The sequence below is a fragment of the Notolepis coatsorum genome, assembly GCF_963971535.1.
Source record: "Notolepis coatsorum genome assembly, chromosome: 19".
Taxonomy (NCBI): Eukaryota; Metazoa; Chordata; class Actinopteri; order Aulopiformes; family Paralepididae; genus Notolepis; species Notolepis coatsorum.
In genome coordinates, this window is record NC_140183.1 from 32,800,413 (window position 1) to 32,815,140 (window position 14,728).

Sequence of the window (14,728 nt, forward strand, 5' to 3'; positions counted from 1 at the left end):
CTCCTCTACCTCATCTCCCCTCTCATCTACCTCATCTCTCATCTACCTCATCTCTCCTCTCCTCTACCTCATCTCTCCTCTCCTCTACCCAATCTCTCCTCTACCTCTCCTATCCTCTACCTCATCTCTCCTCTACCTCTTCTCTCCTCTCCTCTACCTCATCTCCCCTCTCATCTACCTCTTCTCTCCTCTACATCTTCTCCCCTCTACCTCATCTCTCCTCTCCTCTACCTCATCTCTCCTCTCCCCTACCTCATATCTCCTCTACCTCATCTCCTCTACCCCATCTCTCATCTACCTCATCTCCCCTCTACCTCTCCTCTCCTCTACCTCATCTCTCCTCTCATCTACCTCATCTCTCCTCTACCTCATCTCTCCTCTACCTCAACCCTCTACCTCATCTCTCCTCTACCTCATCTCTTCTCTCCTCTACCTCATCTACTCTCATCTACCTCATCTCTCTTCTACCTCTTCTCTCCTCTACCTCATCTCTCCTCTCCTCTACCTCATATCTCCTCTCCTCTACCTCATCTCACCTCTACCTCTCCTCTCCTCTGCCTCTTCTCTATACCTCATATCTCCTCTCCTCTACCTCATCCTGCCTCTCTCCTACTTCTTCTCTCCTCTACCTCATCTCTCCTCTCCTCTACCTCATATCTCCTCTACCTCATATATCCTCTACCTCTTCTCTCCTCTACCTCATCTCTCTACCTCATCTCTCCTCTACCTCATCTCTCCTCTCCTCTACATCTTCTCTCCTCTACCTCATCTCTCCTCTCCTCTACCTCATCTCTCCTCTACCTCATCTCCCCTCTACCTTATCTCTCCTCTACCTCATCTCTCTACCTCATCTCACCTCTACCTCATATCTCCTCTACCTCTCCTCTCCTCTACCTCATCTCTCCTCTACCTCATCTCTCTACCTCATCTCACCTCTACCTCATATCTCCTACCTCTTCTCTCCTCTACCTCATCTCTCTACCTCATCTCTCCTCTACCTCATCTCTCCTCTCCTCTACATCTTCTCTCCTCTACCTCATCTCTCCTCTCCTTTACATCTTCTCTCCTCTACATCTTCTCTCCTCTACCTCTTCTCTCTACCTCTTCTCTCCTCTACCTCATCTCTCTACCTCATCTCACCTCTACCTCTTCTCTCCTCTACCTCATCTCTCCTCTCCTCTACCTCATCTCTCCTCTACCTCATCTCTCCTCTACCTCATATCTCCTCTACCTCATCTCTCCTCTACCTCATATCTCCTCTACCCCATCTATCTTCTACCTCATCTTTCCTCTACATCTACCTCATCTCCCCTCTACCTCTTCTCTCTACCTCATATCTCCTCTTCTCTACCTCATCTCTCCTCTCCTCTACCTCATATCCTCGCCTCTACCTCATCTCTCCTCTCCTCTACCTCATATCCTTGCCTCTACCTCATCTCTACTCTCCTCTACCCCATCTCTCCTCTACATCTTCTCTCCTCTACCTCATCTCTCCTCTACCTCATCTCTACCTCTCCTCTCCTCTACCTCATCTCTCCTCTACCTCTCCTCTACCTCATCTCTCCTCTACCTCATATCTCCTCTACCTCTCCTCTACCTCTTCTCTCCTCTCGCTAATCTCTCCTCTCCTCTACCTCATCTCTCCTCTCCTCTACCTCATCTCTCCTCTCCTCTACCTCATCTCTCCTCTACCTCATCTCTCCTCTCCTCTACCTCATATCTCCTCTACCTCATCTCTCCTCTACCTCTCCTCTCCTCTACCTCATCTCACCTCTACATCATCTCTCCTCTCATCTACCTTTTCTCTCCACTACCTCATATCTCCTCTACCTCTCCTCCCCTCTACCTCTTCTCTCCTCTCGCTAATATCTCCTCTTCTCTACCTCATATACATTTACATTTACATTTACATTTAGTCATTTAGCTGACGCTTTTATCCAAAGCGACTTACAAGTTCTGTACGACAAGCCATCAGGAAGGGCACAACTCTATCAGCTGAGCAACAATGTTCATCAAAGTGTTGAGTGCTACAGTGTAGGTTAGTTTATTAGGACAAGTGCATGACAGTACGGTTAGTTAGGGTTAGATTTCTTTTTTTTTTTTTTTTTTTTTTTTTTTTTTTAATTCAGATAATGGTTGAAGAAGTGCGTCTTTAGTCGACGGCGAAAGATTGGACGTGATTCGGCTGTCCTAACTGGGGTGGGTAGTTCATTCCACCATTGTGGGGCTAGGACTGAGAATAGGCGACTTCTCTTTGATGACCCTCCCGGAGCTTGGATAGGAGTAGGTCTGAGGCGGCCAGAAGATGCAGAGCGTAGGGGTCTTGAGGGTGTGTAGTTAGAGACCATTGACCGGAGGTAGGCAGGAGCGGTTCCCTTTGCCGCACGGTATGCTAGGTCGAGGGCCTTGAAGCGGATTCGTGCAGCAATGGGGAGCCAGTGCAGGTCCCTAAGAAGTGGGGTGACATGGGCCGACTTCGGTAGGTTTGAGATCAGGCGGGCCGCTGCGTTCTGAATGAGTTGAAGAGGCTTAGTGGCAGTGGCCGGGAGGCCAGCGAGCAGTGCATTGCAGTAGTCGAGGCGGGAGATGACTGTTGATTGGACGAGGAGTTGGGTGGCTTCTTTTGTCAGGAAGGGGCGTATCCTTCTGACGTTGCTCAGGAGGAATCGGCAGGTTCTGGTCGTCGCTGCGATGTGAGCAGAGAAGTTCAACTGGTCGTCGAGGACAACACCAAGGTTCTTGGCGGTCGGGGACGCAGTCACAGCTGCATTCTCGACTGTGATTGAAAGGTCGGTTAGGGGGGAGGATTTGGCCGGCAGGTGGAGCAATTCTGTTTTGCTTAGGTTCAGTTTGAGGTGGTTGGACGTCATCCAGGCTGAGATGTCGGACAGACAGGCCGAGATCCGCACAGAGACGTGGATATCTGAGGGAGGGAAGGAGAGGAAGAGTTGAGTATCGTCGGCATAACAATGGTAGGAGAAGCCATGAGACGTGATAATGTTACCCAGTGATTTAGTGTAGAGGGAGAAGAGAAGGGGTCCTAAAACCGAGCCCTGGGGGACACCCGTCCGCAGGGGGCGGGTGGCCGACAGGGTCCCTCTCCATGACACTTGGTAGGAGCGGTCATTGAGGTATGATGACAGCCATGTCAGCGCAGAGCCAGCCACTCCCATTCCTGCGAGGGCCGCAAGGAGGATCTGGTGGTTGACTGTGTCGAAGGCTGCAGATAGATCTAGGAGAATCAGGACAGAGGAGAGGCCTTTCGCTTTTGCTAAGTGAAGTGCCTCTGTGACCGCAATGAGGGCTGTCTCTGTGGAGTGACCAGTCCTGAAGCCTGACTGATTAGGGTCTAGGAGGTCATTCTGTAAGAGATAAGTAGTAAGTTGGTTGGATACAGCACGTTCAAGTGTTTTAGAAAGGAAGGAGAGAAGAGAGACAGGACGGTAGTTGCCTATGACAGTAGGGTTCAGGGTTGGTTTTTTTATGAGCGGCGTGACTCTGGCTTGTTTTAGGGAGGTGGGGACCACCCCCGAGTTGAGTGAGGAGTTGATGGTTGCAGTTAGGAATGGGAGGATGTCTGGTGCTATGGTCTGGAGGAGTGGGGAGGGTAGCTGGTCCAGCTGGCAAGTAGTCGGACGGTTTGACGTTACCAGTGTCAGGGTCTCTGCTTCTGTAATGGGAGAGAAAGATGACAGAGTGAAGGATGAGGTTCTCGATTCAGCATTTGGAATGGGTGGGGGTTGGGAGAAGGAGCTGCGGATGTTCTCCACTTTTTCCTCAAAGAAGATCGCAAAGTCTTCGGCAGAGAAAGATGAGGGAGGGGGGGGTGGGGGGGGAGTGAGGAGGGAGGACATGGTAGCATGCAGTTTGCGAAGATTCTTGGCAGAGGCCTCGATCCTATGGTGGAAGAAAGAAGCTTTGGCATTAGTGATGGTTTTGGAGAATGTTAACAAGAGGTTGTGATATGTGTCGATGTCAGCAGTGAGGCGTGACTTTCTATACTTCCTTTCAGCTGCTCTCAGGACCTGTCTTTGTTCTCTCACTGGATCTGTCAGCCATGGACTGGGTGGGGAACGGCGGGCAGGTTTCTCAACGAGGGGACAGAGCTTGTCGAAGGAGGTTGCAAGGGCTGAAAGGAGGGTGGAGGTTGCCATCTCTGTGGAGAGAGCAGAGAAGGTGTCACTCAAAGGTAGAGCGGATAGTATGTCAGAGGAGAGGGTGGAGGGGGATAGGGAGGGCAGGTTGCGTCTGAGTGAGACTGTTTGAGTTGGGGTGAAGACCTTTCGGTTAAGCATGAGAGTTAGTGAGAAGGATATGAAGGAATGGTCAGATACATGTAGGGGAGTTACCGTGGTGTTAATGATGCTGGAGTTACGGGAAAATATGAGATCCAAGGAGTTGCCTGCTTTGTGGGTGGGAGGCATGGCAGTGGGAGTCAGGTCAAACGATTGTAGGAGGGAGACTACTATGACTGACTGAGATGAGTCAGGCAGGTTGAAGTCGCCCAGTAGAAGGAGAGGGGTACCATCTTCCGGTAAGGAGCTAAGAAGCATGTCCAGCTCATCTGTGAAGTGATCGAGCGGACCTGGAGGGCGGTAGAGTGTAACAATGGTGAGATTGAAAGGATTAGAGACAGATACTGCATGATATTCGAGAGAGGAGAGTGACAGTTCTGGGAGTGGTGTTACGTTTGTAGCCCATGAAGGAGATGTCATGAGGGCAGTGCCTCCACCCCGTCTGGAAGGTCGAGGTGTGTGAGTGAAGTTATAGTTTGTAGATAATGCTGCAGGTGTTGATGAGTTATTGGGGGTTATCCAGGTCTCAGTTAGAGCCAGGAGCTGCAGATTTAGACTATGGGCGTAGGCAGTAATGAAGTCAGCTTTCTTGACTGCTGATTGACAGTTCCATAAGCCTCCTCGTACTGTGACAGGTGTATTAGTGGCTGTAGGAGGGTAGGAGAGATTAGCCGGGTTACTAGCAAACTGGCGTGGATGGGTAGAGTCAGTTCTGGAGGAGCAGATTGTGGATATAGGTATGAGACACATTGTATTGTCGAGAGTGGCAGGGAGGAAGTAGGGAAATAGCAGTGTGGGAGGGAAATGTAGGATTATGGTGTACTTAGCACTGGGTGGATCGGTGGATCACTCGGCGGTGAACTCCAGGATAACTCCTCCTCTTTGTCCCTCTTCGTTTCTCGACGCTTCGCTGACGCTACACCAGCAAGCCTTTAAATCACTATCACTAATTAGTGCTGTCTTAACACCTGGCCCTTAATGGGGGCACTTAACTAAACAAAATGGCCGTTTTAAACACGCCCCTTTAATCAAGTCAGCTGGTTCCTCACTTTTAAGATTCACTAAATAAACTTAAAATGGCTTACCCTAGTTTTCAGTATAAAGCAATGTTTCTTAGTGAGAGTGTCCTGTCCTTCCTTAACAGAGCCCAGTACAGAGTGACTTCAACACAGTGTGGACCTCTGCTTTTAAACAGGGCAGGCTCTTAATGGCTCACTCAGCAAATCAGATGCTACTAGTAAACAGGAAACAGTCCCTTAATGGGGGCACTTAACTAAACAAAATGGCCGTTTTAAACACGCCCCTTTAATCAAGTCAGCTGGTTCCTCACTTTTAAGATTCACTAAATAAACTTAAAATGGCTTACCCTAGTTTTCAGTATAAAGCAATGTTTCTTAGTGAGAGTGTCCTGTCCTTCCTTAACAGAGCCCAGTACAGAGTGACTTCAACACAGTGTGGACCTCTGCTTTTAAACAGGGCAGGCTCTTAATGGCTCACTCAGCAAATCAGATGCTACTAGTAAACAGGAAACAGTCCCTTAATGGGGGCACTTAACTAAACAAAATGGCCGTTTTAAACACGCCCCTTTAATCAAGTCAGCTGGTTCCTCACTTTTAAGATTCACTAAATAAACTTAAAATGGCTTACCCTAGTTTTCAGTATAAAGCAATGTTTCTTAGTGAGAGTGTCCTGTCCTTCCTTAACAGAGCCCAGTACATATCTCCTCTACCTCATCTCTCCTCTCTTCTACCTCATATCTCCTCTACCTCTTCTCTCGCTAATATCTCCTCTCCTCTACCTCATCTCTCCTCTCCATCTATCCTCTCCTCTACCTCATATCTCCTACCTCATCTCTCCTCTACCTCATCTCTCCTCTACATCATCTATCCTCTTCTCTACCTCATATCTCCTACCTCATCTCTCTTCTACCTCTCCTCTCCTTTACCTCATCTCTCCTCTCCTCTACCTCATCTCTCCTCTACCTCATCTCTCCTCTACCTCTCCTCTCCTCTACCTCTCCTCTCCTCTCCTCTACCTCATCTCTCCTCTACCTCATCTCTCCTCTACCTCATCTCTCTTCTACCTCATCTCTCCTCTACCTCATCTCTCCTCTCCTCTACCCCATCTCTCCTCTACCTCATCTCTCTTCTACCTCATCTCTCTTCTACCTCATCTCTCTTCTACCTCATCTCTCCTCTACCTCATCTCTCCTCTCCTCTACCCCATCTCTCCCCTACCTCATCTCTCTTCTCCTCTACCTCCTCTCCTCTACCTCATCTCTCCTCTACCTCTCCTCTCCTCTACCTCATCTCTCATCTACCTCATCTCTCCTCTCCTCTACCTCATCTCTCCTCTACCTCTCCTCTCCTCTACCTCATCTCTCCTCTCCTCTACCTCATCTCTCCTCTACCTCTCCTCTACCTCATCTCTCCTCTACCTCTTCTCTCCTCTACCTCATCTCTCTACCTCATCTCTCCTCTACCTCATCTCTCCTCTCCATCTTCTCTCCTCTACCTCATCTCTCTTCTCCTCTACCTTATCTCTCCTCTACCTCATCTCTCTACCTCATCTCACCTCTACCTCATATCTCCTCTACCTCTCCTCTCCTCTACCTCATCTCTCCTCTACCTCATCTCTCTACCTCATCTCACCTCTACCTCATATCTCCTACCTCATCTCTCCTCTCCTCTACATCTTCTCTCCTCTACCCCATCTCTCCTCTCCTCTACATCTTCTCTCCTCTACCTCATCTCTCCTCTCCTCTACATCTTCTCTCCTCTACATCTTCTCTCCTCTACCTCTTCTCTCCTCTACATCTTCTCTCTTCCTCATCTCACCTCTACCTCTTCTCTCCTCTACCTCATATTTCCTCTCCTCTACCTCATCTCCCCTCTACCTCATCTCTCCTCTACCTCATCTCTCCTCTACCTCTTCTATCCTCTACCCCATCTCTCCTCTACCTCTTCTCTCCTCTCCTCTATCTCATCTCTCATCTACCTCTTCTCTCCTCTACCTCATCTCTCCTCTACCTCATCTCTCCTCTCCTCTACCTCATCTCTCCTCTACCTCATCTCTCCTACCTCTTCTCTCCTCTACCTCATCTCTCCTCTCCTCTAACTCATCTCTCCTCTACCTCATATCTCCTCTACCTCATCTCTCCTCTACCTCATCTCTCCTCTAACTCATCTCTCCTCTACCTCATCTCTCCTCTACCTCATTGCTCATATCCTCTAACTCATCTCTCCTCTACTTCTCTCTACTCTCCTCTACTTAACATGTTTTTGACTGAAATGGTAGAATGTTATAACACTTCTCACTGCCAACGCTGAGTCTGATCCATTATACTGGACAGTAAACACTAAGACTATTAGTTTGTGTTATTTGACATTAGAGAGGTCTACATGCTGCTGCTACAGTGTGTGCCGAAAACATCACGTGTCTTTGCTTTGATACACTTGGCTCTTGAAATCAGACTTTATGTTGTTAATGGTCTCTGATATGAGTACAGTGAATGCATTTTAAGAAACTTCATCCATGTATGTATTGTACAATGCAATTATGGCCGCTGTGTATATTTTCAGCACGGTAACAGGGAAGAGACATGAGATTTGCTGGAGTGTGTGTCCTGTGTCTGTGTGTGTATGTGTAGGACAGGGCATAGCAGATGAGGCATGTGTGTGGGGGGGGGTATGGCAGGTCATGCAAGATGAGACGTGTGTGTGTGCGTGTGTGTAGGACCGGTCATACAAGACGAGACATGTGTCCTATGTGTGTGTGTAGGTAGAACAGGTCATACAAGACGAGACGTGTGTGTGTGTGTGTCTCTCCTCTACCTCTCCTCTCCTCTACCTCATCTCACCTCTACATCATCTCTCCTCTCATCTACCTTTTCTCTCCACTACCTCATATCTCCTCTACCTCTCCTCCCCTCTACCTCTTCTCTCCTCTCGCTAATATCTCCTCTTCTCTACCTCATCTCTCCTCTCCTCTACCTCATATCTCCTCTACCTCATCTCTCCTCTCTTCTACCTCATATCTCCTCTACCTCTTCTCTCGCTAATATCTCCTCTCCTCTACCTCATCTCTCCTCTCCCTCATCTATCCTCTCCTCTACCTCATCTCTCCTACCTCTCCTCTCCTCTACATCATATATCCTCTTCTCTACCTCATATCTCCTACCTCATCTCTCCTCTACCTCTCCTCTCCTTTACCTCATCTCTCCTCTCCTCTACCTCATCTCTCCTCTCCTCTACCTCATCTCTCCTCTACCTCTCCTCTACCTCTCCTCTCCTCTACCTCATCTCTCTTCTACCTCATCTCTCTTCTACCTCATCTCTCTTCTACCTCATCTCTCCTCTACCTCATCTCTCCTCTCCTCTACCCCATCTCTCTACCTCATATCTCTTCTCCTCTACCTCCCCTCCTCTACCTCATCTCTCCTCTCCTCTACCTCTCCTCTCCTCTACCTCATCTCTCCTCTACCTCATCTCTCCTCTCCTCTACCTCATCTCTCCTACCTCATCTCTCCTCTACCTCTCCTCTCCTCTACCTCATCTCTCCTCTCCTCTACCTCATCTCTCCTCTACCTCTCCTCTCCTCTACCTCATCTCTCCTCTCCTCTACCTCATCTCTCCTCTACCTCTTCTCTCCTCTACCTCTTCTCTCCTCTACCTCTTCTCTCCTCTACCTCATCTCTCTACCTCATCTCTCCTCTACCTCATCTCTCCTCTCCATCTTCTCGCCTCTACCTCATCTCTCCTCTCCTCTACCTCATCTCCCCTCTACCTTATCTCTCCTCTACCTCATCTCTCTACCTCATCTCACCTCTACCTCATATCTCCTCTACCTCTCCTCTCCTCTACCTCATCTCTCCTCTACCTCATCTCTCTACCTCATCTCACCTCTACCTCATATCTCCTACCTCATCTCTCCTCTCCTCTACATCTTCTCTCCTCTACCCCATCTCTCCTCTCCTCTACATATTCTCTCCTCTACCTCATCTCTCCTCTACCTCTCCTCTCCTCTACCTCATCTCTCCTACCTCATCTCTCCTCTACCTCATCTCTCCTCTACCTCTTCTCTCCTCTACCTCATCTCTCCTCTACCTCTTCTCTCCTCTACCTCTTCTCTCCTCTACCTCATCTCTCTACCTCATCTCTCCTCTACCTCATCTCTCCTCTCCATCTTCTCTCCTCTACCTCATCTCTCCTCTCCTCTACCTCATCTCCCCTCTACCTTATCTCTCCTCTACCTCATCTCTCTACCTCATCTCACCTCTACCTCATATCTCCTCTACCTCTCCTCTCCTCTACCTCATCTCTCCTCTACCTCATCTCTCTACCTCATCTCACCTCTACCTCATATCTCCTACCTCATCTCTCCTCTCCTCTACATCTTCTCTCCTCTACCCCATCTCTCCTCTCCTCTACATATTCTCTCCTCTACCTCATCTCTCCTCTACCTCATCTCTCCTCTCCTCTACCTCATCTCTCCTACCTCATCTCTCCTCTACCTCATCTCTCCTCTACCTCTTCTCTCCTCTACCTCATCTCTCTACCTCATCTCTCCTCTACCTCATCTCTCCTCTCCATCTTCTCTCCTCTACCTCATCTCTCCTCTCCTCTACCTCATCTCTCCTCTACCTCATCTCCCCTCTACCTCTCCTCTCCTCTACCTCATCTCTCTACCTCATCTCACCTCTACCTCATATCTCCTCTACCTCTCCTCTCCTCTACCTCATCTCTCCTCTACCTCATCTCTCTACCTCATCTCACCTCTACCTCATATCTCCTACCTCATCTCTCCTCTCCTCTACATCTTCTCTCCTCTACCTCATCTCTCCTCTCCTCTACATCTTCTCTCCTCTACATCTTCTCTCCTCTACCTCTTCTCTCCTCTACCTCATCTCTCTTCCTCATCTCACCTCTACCTCTTCTCTCCTCTACCTCATCTCTCCTCTCCTTCATCTCTCCTCTACCTCATCTCTCCTCTACCTCATCTCTCCTCTACCTCATATCTCCTCTACCTCTTCTCTCCTCTACCCCATCTCTCCTCTACCTCTTCTCTCCTCTCCTCTACCTCATCTCTCATCTACCTCTTCTCTCCTCTACCTCATCTCTCCTCTACCTCATCTCTCCTCTCCTCTACCTCATCTCTCCTCTACCTCATCTCTCCTACCTCTTCTCTCCTCTACCTCATCTCTCCTCTCCTCTAACTCATATCTCCTCTACCTCATATCTCCTCTACCTCATCTCTCCTCTAACTCATCTCTCCTCTACCTCATCTCTCCTCTACCTCATTGCTCATATCCTCTAACTCATCTCTCCTCTACTTCTCTCTACTCTCCTCTACTTAACATGTTTTTGACTGAAATGGTAGAATGTTATAACACTTCTCACTGCCAACGCTGAGTCTGATCCATTATACTGGACAGTAAACACTAAGACTATTAGTTTGTGTTATTTGACATTAGAGAGGTCTACATGCTGCTGCTACAGTGTGTGCCGAAAACATCACGTGTCTTTGCTTTGATACACTTGGCTCTTGAAATCAGACTTTATGTTGTTAATGGTCTCTGATATGAGTACAGTGAATGCATTTTAAGAAACTTCATCCATGTATGTACAATGCAATTATGGCCGCTGTGTATATTTTCAGCACGGTAACAGGGAAGAGACATGAGATTTGCTGGAGTGTGTGTCCTGTGTCTGTGTGTGTGTGTGTGTATGTGTAGGACAGGGCATAGCAGATGAGGCATGTATGTGTGTGTGTGTGTGGGGGGGGTATGGCAGGTCATGCAAGATGAGACGTGTGTGTGTGTGTGTGCGTGTGTGTAGGACCGGTCATACAAGACGAGACATGTGTCCTATGTGTGTGTGTAGGTAGAACAGGTCATACAAGACGAGACGTGTGTGTGTGTGTGTAGGACAGGTCATACAAGACAAGACGTGTGTGTGTTAGTGTGTGACACAAGAATGTGTCCTGATATGAGGAGCAGCAGAGCTCACATGTTTTGTCTTGCAATCACTGTAGAAACACTCATTTCTGCACTTTGATCTTTTGTGCATTTTGTCATACTACAAAATAATAATAAAATAAAAAGTAATAAAATAATAGCAATAAAAGACTATAGCATGAATAATGGTATTCTATGGAATCTTGAATAAATAGTTACCACAGGGGCCAGTTAGCCCAGATTATGTGGGTGTGTAACATACAGTAGATTCTTCGTTGTTTCATTTGAATGTTTCACAGAAATGTCTAGAATATTCGTTTAATTTCAGTAGAATAGAGTACTGTTTGTAGATCTCGGCCAATAAACAACAACCTTGTACCTGCATTTTGAAGATATTTGTCAAATGTATTGTTGAGTCACTAATGTCAAGGTGACCCCCCCCCCCTCTCTCTATCTATCTATCTATCTATCTATCTATCTATCTATCTATCTATCTATCTATCTATCTATCTATCTATCTCTCTATCTCTCTATCTCTCTATCTCTCTATCTCTCTATCTCTCTATCTATCTCTCTATCTTTCAGTCCATCAACAAGGCCATTCAGAAAGACCATGAGGAGTTCAACATAGGAGTGTTGGACATCTATGGCTTTGAGATCTTCCAGGTGAGCGCTTCTGCCACTGCTGTTCTGTTCTTTCAGAGATAGTCAGAGAGGTGGAACTCTGGTCTAAGGTCTAAGTTTTAGTCCAGGGCTGAACTCTACAGTCTAAGCTTTAGTCCAGGGCTGATTATTACATTCCTTGATTGCTAAAAGGAACAAATACATTAACATAAAACACTTGTTTGATTTAGTGGAATTATAACATTTATAATAAATGTTGTAGAATTAAAACATGACTCATTGTATTGTTCCATGTGACGAACACGGCCCCCTAACACAAACGCTACAAATAATTTGAAAATCATATTTGTGTATATTTTTTATTTTGTGTAACTCCTCCTCTTCCTACTCTTCCCGCTAGAAAAATGGCTTTGAGCAGTTCTGTATCAACTTTGTCAACGAGAAACTGCAGCAGATCTTCATAGAGCTCACTTTAAAAGCAGAGCAGGTGAAGTATACACTACATGTCGACATTGTGTATTAAATGTATTTGTCACGTCATTGTGGTGGTTAAGAAGGGGTTAACAGATATGGGTATATTTTATGTAAAATTATTTTGTTGGACTTGTTCACTGAAAAGTTACTTTGGAGATGCAAATTCTGAATAGGAAAAAAAAGCTCTCAAACCTTTATTTAAACTGAGGTTTCCCTCATTTACAGTCACGTCAAGTGTACATACAAAAATAAGCACAAAAAAAGGCATATAAAATCACACAGCATATAACAATAAGACAACAAGGCGAGACAAAAGTAACAACAAATCAACAAAAACTCATACAACTTGATTGACAGAGTTTGGAGATCTAGGTTTTAAACTCTGCAACCGAGGGGAGAATCTCAAGCTTTAAGGTCTGTTGGAGTTAAATGGGGCTAGAGGGGCATCATAGCACCCTGTTCTGAGCAAACTCAGGGGACCTCAAGGACCAGCCAGTCACTAGAACGGGTTCCATAGACCACTGCACTTCCACGTTACATTGAGCTCATGGAGGAGAGAGCGGGGGGAGAAAATTAATGAATGTGGATGAGAGCCTTGACATTAAAGGCCAACTTGCAGGTTGTATTTTTGTTCAATAAACAATGTGACTAGGGTTAGGGTGACTTTCATGAAGAGGGACATTTTTTGTATCGAAATTGACCCAGTTTTAGCGTTTTTATCAAACATTTTGTCGACCAACCCACAACCTCCACGCACATGCATATTTTAATCCATGGTTCATAACGTGCGTGTGTCATCTTAATGATGACGTCACACCAGGTACAGGGCAGCAGGGGCTCTGAGAGTCACAGCAGGTAGTGGCAGGAAGCAGAGAGCCTTGCTACTACTAGCCGAGGATCTAGTATCTGTTTCACCTAACACTAGTGCTCCGTGATCATAGCCATTTATCTCTAAAGCTAACCACTATTTGTAAACGCCACAACCACGTTACCATATTTGTAATAATGTAAATCATTGTGTCGTTGTACATATTGTGTGTATATAACGTTAGTAGCTAAGTTAGCTAGCTTGGTAGCCAGTATTCTTGAAACTCCTAACATGCCTCGATTTAAAATGGTTCTCTCCTCTTTGTATACCTTTGTCCTCACAAGTATTCTGCCCGGGAACTTATGGACACGACAATAGTAATAAGTAATAAGGTGTTTGAGCTTGTAACGTTAACGTTAGTTAGCTAATAGCTATCGTGGTAGCCCGTTTCGTGACTGTGATGCACCGAGTGCTATCCGAGGGGCTACTATCGTATCAACATGCCGTGACGTGTAGCTTGCTAGCCGGCATGATGCGTGCAGTGCTTTGCCCCACAGGTCTGAGAAGAGGACCTGCACATTTTACTCGTTCCCAAAACTCCATAATGCTAACGTTAGCGGGGTCACGTTAGCCAGAGCCATATAGCCAGTAGTACTATGACCCGGACGGGGATCAGGCATAAGTTGCCTGGAGTGACGTCACAGCCCTGCTAGCGTCTGATAAGCTTTTTGATTTGCTCCATACATGTTATTCGTGCGTGGACCTTTTTAACCCTTTCTGAGTGGCATTTCCGGCGTCAAATGAAAAAATAATAATAATGAAATTAGATACCAATGATGTAAACTACCCATAATTGAAGAGTAGGGTTTAACCTGCAAGTTGGCCTTTAAGTGGTTGTAGCTACGGCTGTGGGGGTGCGGGGGACATGATCCAATAGACTTTTATACGCCTGAGTCTCCTGAATACGGAGAGTCCAGTTCCAAGTCGATCGGCAAGGTGAGTCCGCTCTACACATGAGTGTCCCAGGGCTCCAACGGTCATGGTCCGCTCTACACACAACTAGTGTCCCAGGGCTCCAGCGGTCATGGTGCGCTCTACACACTAGTCCCAGGGCTCCAACGGTCATGGTGTGTTCTACACACAACTAGTCCCAGGGCTCCAACGGTCATGGTGTGCTCTACACACAACTAGTGTCCCAGGGCTCCAACGGTCATGGTGCGCTCTACACACAACTAGTCCCAGGGCTCCAACGGTCATGGTGCGCTCTACACACAACTAGTCCCAGGGCTCGAACGGTCACTTTCTCTGCCGAGCTATAGTCCCTTTTCCGCACCTACTCCCGAACGCAGATTGGCCACAGAGGCTCTGGATTTCTTTTATCAATCTGCGCATGCGGAGTTCGGGAGTAGATGCATAAAAGTGACTATAGCTCGGCAGAGAAAGTGCAGATTGACTTGGGATTGGTCTCTCCGTGTTCAGGAGACTCAGGCGTATAAAAGTCTATTGGATCATGACAATGTACATTGTCCACTGTGTGTGATTTTGTGTTTCCTGTGTGTATGTTGGAGAATC

General features: G+C 47.1%; 1 protein-coding gene across 1 annotated transcript in view; it reads left to right on the forward strand.

Annotated features, from left to right (window-relative positions):
• Window positions 1-14,728, forward strand: part of myo1eb (myosin IEb) — a 98,827-nt gene that overhangs the window by 43,041 nt on the left and 41,058 nt on the right. Inside the window, exons 11-12 of the mRNA XM_084337010.1 lie at window positions 11,836-11,916; window positions 12,275-12,361. Of these exons, the coding sequence (XP_084193136.1) occupies window positions 11,836-11,916; window positions 12,275-12,361 (168 nt within the window). The remainder of the gene's footprint in view (window positions 1-11,835; window positions 11,917-12,274; window positions 12,362-14,728) is intronic.